Genomic DNA, 14,534 nt, shown 5'->3' on the forward strand with positions numbered 1-14,534 from the left:
AATGATTTAATAACTTGGGTCAAACATTTCGGGTAGCCTTCCACAAGCTTCCCACAATAAGTTGGGTGAATTTTGACCCATTCCTCCTGACAGAGCTGGTGTAACTGAGTCAGGTTTGTAGGCCTCCTTGCTCGCACACTCTTTTTCAGTTGTGCCAACAAATTGTCTATAGGATTGAGGTCAGGGCTTTGTGATGGCCACTCCAATACCTTAACTTTGTTGTCCTTAAGCCATTTGCCACAACTTTGGAAGAATGCATGGGGTCATTGTCCATTTGGAAGACCCATTTGCGACCAAGCTTTAACTTCCTGACTGATGTCTTGAGATGTTGCTTCAATAAATCCACATAATTTTCCTGCCTCATGATGCCATTTAGGTAGGCCATGAAAAACATCAACAGGTACACCTTCAAATGACTCAAACGATGTCAATTAGCCTATCAGAAAAATGACTTGTGTCATGCACAAAGTAGATGTTCTAACCAACTGGCCAAAACTATAGTTTGTTAACAAGAAATTTGCTGAAAAACTAGTTTTAATGACTCCAGCCTAAGTGTATGTAAACTTCCGACTGCAACTGTATATCAAGAGATCATCTGCCAATAAGATTAGTTTATATTCATGTTTACCAATACTGACACCTGTTACGTTGAATAGAATTCTATGGGAAAGCCATCCATTCCTGGTGTTTTTCTCCATGTGAATGTTTTAACCGTATCTAATATTTCTTCTTGGGTGATCTCTGTTTTTTGTGATTATTTTTTGTCTTGCTTCAGAGTCGTTGAGTCTAAGAAGGCTATAGTATCAGTCCAACTGTTGTTTAATTCTCATTTATATACATTTTCGTATATAAGCTTTTAAAATTGAAATGAATCGTGGTGGACCATTTTTGATACACACGGGAAACTGTTGTGTGAAAAACCCACCAGCGTTGCAGTTCTTGACACACTCAAACCAGTGTAACTGGCAGCTACTACCATACCCCATTCAAAGGCACTTAAATATTTTGTCTTGCCCATTCACCCTCTGAATGGCACACATACACAATCCATATCTCAATTGTCTCAAGGCTTAAACATCTTCTTCAACCTGTCTTCTCCCCTTCATCTACACTGATTGAAGTGGATTTAACAGGTGACATCATTAATAGGTCATAGCTTTCACTTAGATTCACCTGGTCAGTAAATGTCATGGAAAGAGCAGGTGTTCTAAATGTTTTGTACAATCAGTGTATAGTCCTTTCAGTATGAGGCCTATGAATAAGCATGTTGGCATTAGAAACGTTGTATTTTTTTGGGACACTCTTATTCTCACGAAATAAAAACTAATTAACATGGTAACATGATAAACACTTTATAATTGCATCTATTTCAGCATAGATATCAGTCAACCATAGCCGACCTGAAAGTTACCCTGCCGACGCCTACATTATGTTTGAATGTAGCCTAAACTGTAGTAGAACCTGCACAAGTGGGGGTTTTAGTAACGAAGGAACAATACCTGTTGGGCCAACCTTTACAGTAAAATGTATTTTATGACGCTGTGAAATCCCCTTTGTCCTTTACTAATTATTATCCAGGATTGTTCAATACCCCGCCGTCTGTAGCCAACTGTGGCATAGACCCTACGATATCTCCTGTCAGATGATTTCTTGTAAATGACACTGCGTCGAAGAACAAGACTTCCGGATTGGGTTGTCTATAAGTATTTCCCAAACCTTATTGGATACAAATGAAACGCATCCGTCCAATCAGCTTGCAGTCAATGCTTCATTCACCTTAAAGAAGATATTAAACTGTTATACGAGTAAAGACTTATTCTATTGACGCTGAGACATCGACTTGGTATTAAGGTTTAACAATAGTCTTCAATAAGCTATTTGAAGGATATCTAACATACTTATCAATACAAAAATAAAAGGTAAGATTTAGTTGTCTTTGTTTAAACTCTTCAAGCGTGTTCCCTTTTCTACCTATATAAAACGTAGGCTATTAGAAAATTATAGTTGTTTTGAAATAATAAACCATTACTATCTTGTTTTACTTTTTGCTCTCTCTCTCCTCCCTCTATATCTGCCTCGCTCTCTCTTGAAATAAGTTCCTAATTATCACAAACAAGCATAAAATGAAAACAAACTATCAGCCCATACAGTTACATGTCTTGTGAATGTTTATGACAGATGTCAGTAACCCCGGGCGGTCGGAGGCTGAAACAGTGGCTCGTTGAGCAGATCCAGAGCGGCCAGTACCCGGGGCTGGTCTGGGAGGACGACAGCCGCATTATGTTCCGTATCCCCTGGAAACATGCTGGGAAGCAGGATTACAACCAGGAGGTAGACGCTTCTATCTTCAAGGTAGGTTCATTGACACACGTTTCAAACGAGGATTGTGTTGATAGCGGTGGATTTGAGAGCATATTTAGATCACCGATATGTGTAGCCTTCCGCACGACTTTTGGAGAGGCACATATAACACACTTTTTTCCGCGCCTACAAATAGAGCAGGTGTGAATTACGTTTTGTTGGTTTAACTAACACATTCTCACCACCTGTAACGCACATATAGGTTACACATTCATTGCAGAGTATGATGACATAGATGACAATACCTTGATCTATGAGTCATGGGGCTCTATTTTAACAAACCTAACACAATGCTAAATCTTAGTGCTGGCAGTATCTCTTGTTCTGGGGGTGTGTCAGAAATATTTTTGCTGTTCTCACAGCCAGAATTATAAGCACAATAGCTGGCAGGGGCACGAAATGCCTGGGTTTTGATGAATGAACAAGTTGTAGGTGTGACAAGGGCTCAACACATTCCATGGCTTAATGCATGCATTTGTCTCAAGTTCTGTAGGTTATTGATGATCTTTGCATTGCCATCTATTCCAATTCCTGCTGGTCCATTGTGGATTGATACTACAGCTTATTAAATAGCATAGGCTACAGTAATGAGTAATAGCAACAGTAAAAAAAAGAGTTAGCTCAATAGCCTATGTTTGCAATGTTGTCGGTCAACAGTGTTGTAAATGGCTTCAATGAGCCGAGCCTTTAGCCTACATGTCTTTATGTCTTTACGCATCGCACTTCTTCTAAAATAAAGAATACTAGGTTCCCACAAATCACATTGTAATGTGTGAGGCACGTTATCAATACGCAAAATATAGCATAGGCCTACCATGATAAAGCATTATAGGACTGAATAATTTAAAAACATTTAGAGGAGCATTTCTTTGGTAACCAGATGAAATGCACTCTGTGGAGATGAGGATGGATACTTGAACAAGCGAAATGAACTACGCAGGTATGTAAATTGTGAAAAATGAAAAAGCATGAGGGCGAAAACCTCCAAAATATTTCTAAGCACTATTAGCAGACCATTTAAAACCCCTTTATCCATAGGCTACTTGGCTAATGGCCAGGAGAAAAAGATGTATCTGTGCAATGCTGATAAATCGGCCTTGAATAAGGGGAGGTTAGGCTATGCTCATGAAAACATATATAAAATTAAACTAAATGAAACCAATCGTTTTTTTATGTTTCTAAATAAGAATTTCACTGGCATAAAAAGCACATCTCTCTTCCATGGGCACTGTGCATCATGCCTGGACAGACTACCTCTCTTCCATGGGCACTGTGCATCATGCCTGGACAGACTACCTCTCTTCCATGGGCACTGTGCATCATGCCTGGACAGACTGCCTCTCTTCCATGGGCACTGTGCATCATGCCTGGACAGACTGCCCTCTCTTCCATGGGCACTGTGCATCATGCCTGGACAGACTGCCTCTCTTCCATGGGCACTGTGCATCATGCCTGGACAGACTGCCTCTCTTCCATGGGCACTGTGCATCATGCCTGGACAGACTGCCTCTCTTCCATGGGCACTGTGCATCATGCCTGGACAGACTGCCTCTCTTCCATGGGCACTGTGCATCATGCCTGGACAGACTGCCTCTCTTCCATGGGCACTGTGCATCATGCCTGGACAGACTACCTCTCTTCCATGGGCACTGTGCATCATGCCTGGACAGACTGCCTCTCTTCCATGGGCACTGTGCATCATGCCTGGACAGACTACCTCTCTTCCATGGGCACTGTGCATCATGCCTGGACAGACTACCTCTCTTCCATGGGCACTGTGCATCATGCCTGGACAGACTGCCATTATCAGCTGTGTTACCGTTAAAACCTGCTTTTTGTGAGTCTTAAAACTTCCCATTTGCGCTCCATGAAATTGTCACTCTTGTGCTTGTTTTTAAGGACACACCTCAAATATTGCCACCTTTCCCCCCTCAGTGCAAGTGAGCTGATTTTAGACAGGTAAATTGCTGAACCTGGCGTTATGGCTGGAAAATGCCAGTGTACCAGTTTTGACATGATGAAATTGCAAACTAATCTGCATTTGACACTTGCGCCTCCTTGGAGCAAGCTAAAATAGAGCCCATGGTCATAATAAGACAAGCAGAGAAAAATTACATTGAAAATCTAATATCTTTGTGTAATTATATGTAATTATAACTTAACAGTTAACAAATCATTTAAACCAGAACCTGTCCAGTTTCATGTCATTACAATTCAACCTTTTGTTTCATGTATCCTACCTGTATTTATCATGTGATTAATTGTATTCTGCCTGTCAAAGTAGTTGAGTTCTAATTACTTCTATGCATGGCTTCATCATGGACTTTTCTAATCTCTATCATTTCGTTCCAGACCTTTTTCAATATAACAAGTTGTTGACAGCACCAGCAGGTGTGTGTTATGTTTTGATGTGTGTTAATATGAATGTCGTTCTAATGTACCTGCTCCCTCCCTGCAGGCCTGGGCGGTGTTTAAGGGGAAGTTTAAGGAGGGGGAGAAGGCTGAGCCTGCTACATGGAAGACCAGGCTGCGGTGTGCCCTCAATAAGAGCCCCGACTTCGAGGAGGTGGGAGACAGGTCCCAGCTGGACATCTCTGAGCCCTACAAGGTGTACCGCATTGTCCCCGAGGAGGAGCAGAAGAGTGAGTTCATATTTCACTATGGAGACATTAGAATAATGAACATTATAAACACCTGCATTGAATGGATGTAGAGTCAAATTGCACCAATGCAAATTATTTATTAAAAGTCACTAATGTTTCAGCAGCAGGACGTTGCCTTGATCAGAGTTGAAAACATAGACACCTGGACAAAGACAGCTTGCTGTTGAGACTTGATTTACATATGACCATCAGCCTTTTTCCGTAGTAAATAGAAAGAATAGCTGTGATAATAAGACTAACAACCATGCTGTCCCCTCTGCTCCAGCAGGTAAAAGTGCAGCAGCAGCTTTGACATCTAGCCCTGGTGACAGTACTGACATGGACTGCAGCTCTGCACACCTGGAGGAGCTCATCAAAGAGGTGAAGCAGGTATGCTTTTCTTTTTCCCATCCATTGCTTCCCTTCCTCTCTCTGTCTATATTTCTCACTGACTTCACTCACTCTGTTTTACTGTTTTCTTGTTTTAATGTCTGTCAAGTGTTCCCTCCTTTTCTGTCTCTCTATATTCCACTACCAACTATATTACCTCTTCTGTTTCTAAAGCAGCTTTATATGTATGGTTGTTGATGTATGGTTATTAGAGACTAATTGCATGGTGTGTCATTCCATTAACAGTCTTCCAGTGATGAGTACCTTGGCATCGTCAAGAGGAGCCACTCTCCCCAGGAGGATGGCTGTAGGATGCAGCCCAGTCCAGAGTACTGGTCCCAGGGCAGTGTCAGTGGTAAGGGTCCTTCTCCACTCAGTCAATGGTTCTTTTCTTTAACAGTGTCATCCAATCTAGTGGAGTATTGCCAACATGCAGTGGTGTCATGTCCATTTAAACACTTTCATACAGTGAAGACTGGAACAAATGTCAATTATCTGATCTATTTAATTAGAGTTAGCAAATGCCTATACATCATATTGTCCTTGTTAAAAGTATCTGTCTAGCTGTTTTCCATGAGGACATTTTGTAGAGAAACTTGCATGTTTATGTCTCCTGTATCAAAGTGGGCATTATTGTGGTATGTTCTTTGAGGCTATAGCATGAGGCTATAGTTCCTCCTTTGTGAGAGTTGAGATTTATTCGTTTAAAAATAACTGCGTATCTATAGCGATGCAAAACTGCGACTTTACCTTGCAGTTATGGCTTCTAACACAAGCTTGTTTACATGATTCTAGAGGGGGAAGGATTTGCTCATTTCCTTTAGCACTTTTCTGACTAAGGTGTTTTTTTCTTGGTCACGCCACCTGTGAGTCTGTTGTGCTTGACGGGCTGTATTTTTTGATGAAATGACAAATCATGACATGATAGAGGGGTCAGATGTTTTTCACGGTCACTCAAGATCATTGCATCTTAACGAGCATGCTGCATATGTAAGAGGAAGGCAATATTTGAATTTCCTAATAGAAAAAATCTATACCACAAAGTCAGTTATCTTTTTCTTTTTATTTCCCTGCAGTCTTCCCGGGGCATCAAGATCCCTCGCCGATGGGTTCTTTCAATGCCGGTATGTTTCCTCAGTATTTCTAAATACAGATGTATTTATTTGCATTCCTCTGCGAGACTTAATAGAAGACAATGCGGTGGCTTCCTCAACACTTCCCTCACTCTGTTTCCAGCCTTCTCCCAGATGATCATTAACTTCTTCTATGGTGGGAAGCTGATGGACAGCGTGGTGACATCTCATGCTGATGGCTGTCGTATCTCTCCGGGTCAGCCTCCCTTGGTCCAGCACAGGTCCCCCTACGGTCTCCCAGACAGCCTGCAGAACGTCTGTTTCCCCCCCGCTGAACTCATCGAGGTTGAGCGCCAACGCCATGTCACCCGCAAGCTCCTGGGCCACCTGGAGAGGGGTGTGCTGGTCCGTGCCAACCGCGAGGGCATCTTCATCAAGAGGCTGTGCCAGAGCCGTGTGTTCTGGAGCGGGCTCGGGGGATTGAGCCACCACTACAGCCCTGGGGGGCCCTGCAAACTGGAGAGAGATGATGTGGTCAAGATTTTTGACACAGGAAGGTTCTTCCAAGGTGAGGAGAAAGGAACTCATGTTGTTTTTGTTGTTGATTTAGGATGTTGTGCTCTGAAGAGGACAGGAATACATATACTCTTGACTGATATATACTCTTTGGAGTACATACCTTCACTCATCAGTGTGCAGTTATGATGAAGCATTCTCTGTCTGTGTAATAAGTTCTTCTCTGTCTGCTTTGTTTGTCCCAGCTCTCCAGCTGTACCAGGAGGGCCAGATTCCCGCCCCTGACCCCATGGTGACCCTGTGTTTCGGGGAGGAGCTTCATGACCTCAGCACAGCCAAGACCAAACTTATCATCGTCCAGGTAACAGAGGTTATATCCCCTGGATCACTGAAACATGTGGTATCCCCCCAGCACAGTCCCAGAATGTGTTTGAGTAAATAGAGGTAACTTTAGTCTTCAAGGTGATTTGGTCAAAAGGGCACCACTACACTCTTAGAAGAAAAAGGGTTCCAAAGGGGTTCTTCGGGCTGTCCCCAAGCCTTTTTGCTTCCAGGTAGAACCCTTTTGGGCTCCATGTACAATCCTCTAGAAAAAGGTTCTCCATGGAACCTAAAAGGGTTCTACCTGGAACCAAAAGTGTTCTACCTGCAACTAAAAAGGGTTATTCAAAGGGTTCTCCTATGGGGACAGTCGAAGAACCCTTTAAGGTTCTAGATAGCACCTTTTTTTCTAAGAGTGTACCTTAAAAATACAAGCTGGGCTAACAGTTACCTCTCTTCTTCTCTCCCTGTCTGGTTGTGTTCAGATCACTCCAGTCTACTGTCAGAAGCTGGCAGACTGAGCTTACAGTTGCCCCTCTCCTTCTCTCCCTCTCCCCTTCTCTTCTTCTTTCTCTGTCTGTATTCGGTTACAGGTCATTCCAGTGAACTGCCAGCAGCTGTTGGATGCAGTGAGCATGCGTCGTTCCCAGTACAGCAGTCCTAACCTGGAGATCCAGTCAGACGAGCTGCATGCTGGGGAGCAGATGGCCCGGATCTACCAGGACCTGTGTAGCTACACCGCCCCTCAGAGGGTAGCCTGCTACAGGGACAACATGCCCATCACCGCCTGAACAGAGCACCTTCCTTCACTCCCCCTCATTGATATAACAAGAAAGGACTGACATGACATATGGTGAAATGTGTCACTAACATACACTTCAGCCTCTCACACCTTTTAGCCCTTGCTTACAGCAATGCTTTTCAATTCTTCAGAGCCAATGAGCAAGGGCATACTTTGATGAATGGAGAAAGAGATGGGATAGAGGATCGGAACAAAGGCAACACTTGCAAGGTGTGAACTGATAGGACCCAACGCTATGCAGCTTGGGTGTTACAGAGACACTGTGTGTCAAGAAAGGGAAGTACTATACAACGATATTACAAATGGTGCTGTAAAGGTATTAAAGGGATTACTCATCAAATATACCACCCCAGTGAGTATACCACATGTTTCCCCCAATCCAGATGAAAAATAGATCAAATGTAATACAATTCAAAATATAGTTGTTTGAACTATTCTGTCTTGTAAACCTACTATCATCAAGGTTATCACTATTAATTTTTAAACAACATGTGGTTAATTTACTACAGCAGTGAAGTTGATTGAATAAACCCTGAAGTGTCGAATGTTATATTAGAATTTGTGTGGCTATCGATTGACTAGCTTTTGTGTGATTTCTTTGTCAGATTTCTCACTTGCTTTTAATGTATTTTTTATTATGGAAAATTTGATTGATATTCAATCCAATACGCCATACTAGTCATCATATCAGAGTACATTTAATCATGGACAATAAAGGGACAGCATAACTAAAAGGAAGGCAGGACATTTAGGTAACAGTACACCAGATTACCTATTTTCTTTATATTTAGAACATCCTTATCCTTTAAATTTGTTCTATTTGTACTGTAGAAACATATTTTTCTTATACTATATGAGAGATTTGAACAGCAACATGATTGCTTGGATTGTATTTGATATAGATAGGTTTTACTATCCTATTCTGCCCACTGTTTTACTCTCTTTGAATTCATTTTACAAATAAATAACAAATTATCAAACTTTTCAGTGAATCTCTTCATTTTGCTAGCATTTTATTTATGAGCTGTCATACTGCAATATCTATAAAGTCACTTACTGAACATATCTTTGATTGACACTTTGATGATGGCTTGAAAACCACAGCTAAAACTATTCAGCACACCATAGGCCAGAATAAATGGTCAAATTACATATGTTTTCTGTTTGTGTGTATTTCATTGAATACTTTCAAAGCTGCAGCCAGCCTAAAAAAGCATCTTCCAGAGAAGTGTACCCATACTAGCCACCACCGACTGTTACATGGCAGTAGCGCTGCCATGCTGCTTGTCACAACAGTATATAAGGAACTCCTTCACATGCATCCCACAAGTAAACTTACATCCCACAAGTGAAATCACGGGTGTCTGAGTGAGTGAATGAGTATATTAGTGATGGAACAACAGCCAACATTTTCTATTGTTGGACAGAAACCATAGAGAGGACGGACCTTAGAGAGGTTACTGTAGAGGAGGGAAACTAGTGTCTAGGACATCCCCAGTGAGTAAGACATGGCTGATGGAGAGAAAGGAGGATGAGAGCAGAAGAAGAGAGACAAAGGTCATTGTGATCTCCCCACTCCCTCTGTGGGGGATTCCTTATTTGTTCTTATTTCTAACTTCTAGAGAATGGGCTACTCTCCCATCTCCATTCATGAGAAACTACTCAAGTACAAAAGAACAACCTACACAAAACGCAAACATGCCCCCCCCCCACACACACTCTCAGTTCCACTTCACACCCACACAGATATTAGAGTTCTCAGGTCATTCAGCACTTAATTATTTGGAATTCAGCAACAAAACATTGCTAACATGCCACACACGTACTCGCACACTCTCATCACAAACAGTCTAGGTAATCTATGTCACTTGACTTGTGCCTGATTCACACTACAGGGATGACCAGAACCGTACTGGTTCGGATACATTTGTGTGGGTGTGCGCATGCGCGTGTGGTCCACAGACATGTAGAGGTGTTACATGTCTGTCAGAACCCCTCCACAGGGTTTCAACGAGCAGGAACTGACTGCAAGCCATCAGAAACTGTCAACGGAAACCAAGTCTACCCCCCAAATAAGAACTCTCTGAGACTAGGCTAATATTCAGAAGAATAGAATGGGCCTATTGACTCTACTTATGTGATCTGACCAGGACAATAATAACTAGAGCCCAGACTTCCTGGTCAGATCAAGCGGTCAGGAAAAACTGCTGTCCCTAGTTATAATGAGAAAAGTTGGTTATGGGGGGATAGAGTGCGGTTATGCACAAAGCACGAGCCTATGTATTCTGTCCACAGTTGCAGTATCTGCAGTGTGATGTCTCCTGTGTTGCAACGCTGCCTTGTGGCGTCTGAGGCTTCCCACAATAAATGATCATAAAGAAGCAAGTCTTCCATTTAACATCAGCAGCTGTGGTGGTAGCATACAGACACTACATGTAAACTCAGCATAAAAAGAAACATCCTCTCATTGTCAACTGCGTTTGTTTTCAGAAAACTTAACATGTGTAAATATTTGTTTGAACATAACAAGATTCAACAACTGAGACATAATCTGAACAAGTTCCACAGACATGTGACTAACAGAAATTGAATAATGTGTCCCTGAACAAAGGGGGGGGGTCAAAATCAAAAGTAACAGTCAGGATGAGCCTGCAGGAAGGGTACCACATGAGGGAGGAGGATGACTTCCCTGTAACGCACAGCATTGAAATTGCCTGCAACCTGCCTTACAACAGGCCTGGGAAACATGGGAAACAGCATGGGAAACAGTGTTTAAACCCTTGACATTGAAGATCTGTAAAGTTATTGGATTTTTACTAATTATCTTTGGAAAACAGGGTCCTGAAAAAGGGACCTTTCTTTTTTTGCTGAGTTTATTATGTCAGATCTAGAGACACTGACATACACTTCAGCCTCTCACGAACTAACTAGAATCATCAAAGAAATTAAAGATTAAATAAAGAGGAATTACTATTCTCCCAAGTATTTCCTTGAAAATATGCTTTTTCTCTCTTTGGTTTTGTGGCCAGATTTGTTGCTTACTTCTCTGAAAATGTCAAGATGTCTCTGAAATGGACTGTAGAGTCAGCAATGACCCCCCCCCCTGTTTCATCATATTCATCATTGACACACAAACACACAGGAAACAAAAATATGTCATTTTTCCTATGTGAGCCCAGTCGTATGTAAAAGCAGAACACAAATGTTGCATTTACTGTACTGCTATGTTTTCCATTTATTTGATTTTGATGTGAAACAAGAATTGTGTTCATTCAGTTAACGTAACATCTAGGCTACATATGAGATCGTTTGCCTTTTTTTTTTAAAGAAAGACAACATTTACAAGAAACAATGCATGTGAAGCTATAGGTAGAGTCATGTCTAGTGGCAAACACGGTTTTCTTCTACCACTTGTGTTCAATATTATACATGTTTGTATAGTCTTACTATCTGGATATGTATTTCACTTTATAAACAGTATTGAGATGTATTTTGAATACTGTATTGTGACTACTGTTATTAAGTTACTGTATCAGTGCTGATGATTGGATGATACTGTATCATGTGAATCCTGGTCTCACGAACCGCAGGGACAAGGTGGAGAAGCAGGTAACAGAAACCCGGGACAGAAGGATGTGGAGAAAGACTGTGCGAATTACCATAAATAAGGGACATACTGTAAATACAAACCAGATTAAAGATTGACAGTTGTTGTTGATGATGCTTTAGCTGCCCCACCCAAATAGATGTTTTATTTTATTTCTGTATTTAATCTTTATTTAACCAGGTCAGCTAGTTGAGAACAAGTTCTCATTTGCAACTGCGACCTGGCCAAGATAAAGCATAGCAGTGTGAACGGACAACAACACAGAGTTACACATGGAGTAAACAATAAACAATAAAAAAGTCAATAACATAGTAGAAAAAGAGTCGGCCCGAGAATTGAACCCTGTGGTAGCCCCATAGAGACTGCCAGAGGACCGGACAACATGCCCTCCGATTTGACACACTGACCTCTGTCTGCAAAGTAGTTGGTGAACCAGGCAAGTCAGTCATGAGAAAAACCGAGGCTACTGAGTCTGCCGATAAGAATATGGTGATTGACAGATGAAGATGAAGATGGCTGCACAGTACTGTCTTTTATCAATGAGGGTTATGATATCATTTAGTACCTTGAGCATGGCTGAGGTGCACCCGTGACCGGCTCAGAAACCGGATTGCACAGCGGAGAAGGTACGGTGGGATTCGAGATGGTCAGTGATCTGTTTGTTGACTAGGCTTTCGAAGACTTTAGAAAGGCAGGGTAGGATGGATATAGGTCTGTAACAGTTTGGGTCCAGGGTGTCTCCCCCTTTGAAGAGGGGGATGACCGCGGCAGCTTTCCAATCCTTGGGGATCTCAGATGATACGAAGGAGAGGTTGAACAGGCTGGTAATAGGGGTTGCGGCAATGGCGGCAGACAGTTTCAGAAATAGAGGGTCCAGATTGTCAAGCCCAGCTGATTTGGATGGGTCCAGGTTTCGCAGCTCTTTCAGAACATCTGCTATCTGGATTTGGGTAAAGGAGAAGCTGGGGAGGCGCGGACGAGTAGCTGCGGGGGGGCGGAGTTGTTGGCCGAGGTTGGAGTAGCCAGGAGGAAGGCATGGCCAGCCGTTGAGAAATGTTTGTTGAAGTTTTCGATTATCACGGATTTATCAGTGGTGACCGTCTTACCTAGCCTCAGTGTAGTGGGCAGCTGGGAGGAGGTGCTCTTGTTCTCCATGGACTTTACAGTGTCCCAGAACTTTTTGGAGTTAGAGCTACAGGATGCAAATTTCTGCTTGAAAAAGCTGGCCTTTGGTTTCCTGACTGACTGAGTGTATTGGTTCCTGACTTCCCTGAACAGTTGTATATCGCGGGGACTATTCGATGCTATTGCAGTCCGCCATAGGATGTTTTTGTGCTGGTCGAGGGCAGTCAGGTCTGGAGTGAACCAAGGGCTATATCTGTTCTTAGTTCTGCATTTTTTGAACGGAGCATGCTTGTCTAAGATGGTGAGGAAGTTACTTTTAAAGAATGACCAGGCATCCTCAACTGACGGGATGAGGTCAATATCCTTTCAAGATACCCGGGCCAGGTTGATTAGAAAGGCCTGCTCGCAGAAGTGTTTTAGGGAGCGTTTGACAGTGATGAGGGGTGGTCGTCGAGGGGTGGATACAGGCAATGTGGCAGTGATCGCTGAGATCCTGATTGAAGACAGCCGAGGTGTATTTGGAGGGCAAGTTGGTCAGGATAATGTCAATTAGGGTGCCCATGTTTACGGATTTAGGGTTGTACCTGGTGGGTTCCTTGATGATTTGTGTGAGATTGAGGGTATCTAGCTTAGATTGTAGGAAGGCCGGGGTGTTAAGCATATCCCAGTTTAGGTCACCTAACAGAACAAACTCTGAAGCTAGATGGGGGGCGATCAATTCACAGATGGTGTCCAGGGCACAGCTGGGAGCTGAGCGGGGTCGGTAGCAGGAGGCAACAGTGAGAGACATATTTCTGGAGAGATTACTTTTTAAAATTAGAAGTTCGAACTGTTTGGGCATAGACCTGGAAAGTATGAAACTAGTATGAAAGTATGAAACTATCTCTGCAGTAGATTGCAACTCCTCCCCCTTTGGCAGTTCTATCTTGATGGAAAGTGTTATAGTTGGGTATGGAAATCTCAGAATTTTTGGTGGCCTTCCTAAGCCAGGATTCAGACACGGCAAGGACATCAGGGTTGGCAGAGTGTGCTAAAGCAGTGAGTAAAACAAACTTAGGGAGGACGCTTCTGATGTTGACATGCATGAAACCAAGGCTTTTTCGATCACAGAAGTCAACAAATGAGGGTGCCTGGGGACATGCAGGGCCTGGGTTTACCTCCACATCACCCGAGGAACAGAGGAGGAGTAGGAGGAGGGTGCGGCTAAAGGCTATTAAAACTGGTCGCCTAGAGCGTTGGAGACAAGGAATAAAAGGAGCAGATTTATGGGCGTGGTAGAATATATTCAGGGCATAATGTTCAGACAGGGGTATGGTGGGGTGCGGGTACAGCTGAGGTAAGCCCAGGCACTGGCTGATGATAAGAGAGGTTGTATCTCTGGACATGCTGGTTATAATGGGTGAGGTCACTGCTTGTGTGGGAGGTGGGACAAAGGAGGTATCAGAGGTGTGAGGAGTGGAACTAGGGGCTCCATTGTAAACTAAAACAATGATAACTAACCTGAACAGCAATATACAAGGCATATTGATATTTGAGAGAGACATACAGCATGGCATAAAGTAATCGCAGGTCTTGATTGGGAAAGCTTGCTAAAACAACAGGTGAGACAACAACAGCTAGACAACTAACACAACAACAGCAGGTGAAATGGCGATGACTAGGCAGAGAGGGTCGGATTAACTACACACAGAGCCTGA

At 42.8% G+C, this 14,534-nt stretch overlaps 1 protein-coding gene across 3 annotated transcripts; it reads left to right on the forward strand.

The window, feature by feature from the left end:
• Window positions 1-1,734: 1,734 nt before the first annotated feature.
• Window positions 1,735-9,088, forward strand: irf8 (interferon regulatory factor 8). 3 transcript variants are annotated; one of them, XM_064992329.1, is made up of 9 exons: window positions 1,735-1,919; window positions 2,179-2,352; window positions 4,820-5,003; window positions 5,290-5,384; window positions 5,640-5,748; window positions 6,470-6,517; window positions 6,630-7,034; window positions 7,228-7,343; window positions 7,897-9,088. In XM_064992329.1, the coding sequence occupies exons 2-9, from the start codon at window positions 2,179-2,181 to the stop codon at window positions 8,092-8,094; spliced, it is 1,329 nt and encodes a 442-aa protein (XP_064848401.1). In that variant the 5' UTR covers window positions 1,735-1,919; the 3' UTR covers window positions 8,095-9,088. The 3 variants fall into 3 exon arrangements, with proteins under 3 accessions (XP_064848401.1, XP_064848392.1, XP_064848384.1); XM_064992320.1 differs by having other exon boundaries at window positions 5,293-5,393; XM_064992312.1 differs by having other exon boundaries at window positions 1,736-1,919; window positions 5,290-5,393.
• Window positions 9,089-14,534: the final 5,446 nt, after the last annotated feature.

The sequence above is a fragment of the Oncorhynchus masou genome, chromosome 2 (assembly GCF_036934945.1).
Source record: "Oncorhynchus masou masou isolate Uvic2021 chromosome 2, UVic_Omas_1.1, whole genome shotgun sequence".
NCBI classification, from domain to species: Eukaryota; Metazoa; Chordata; class Actinopteri; order Salmoniformes; family Salmonidae; genus Oncorhynchus; species Oncorhynchus masou.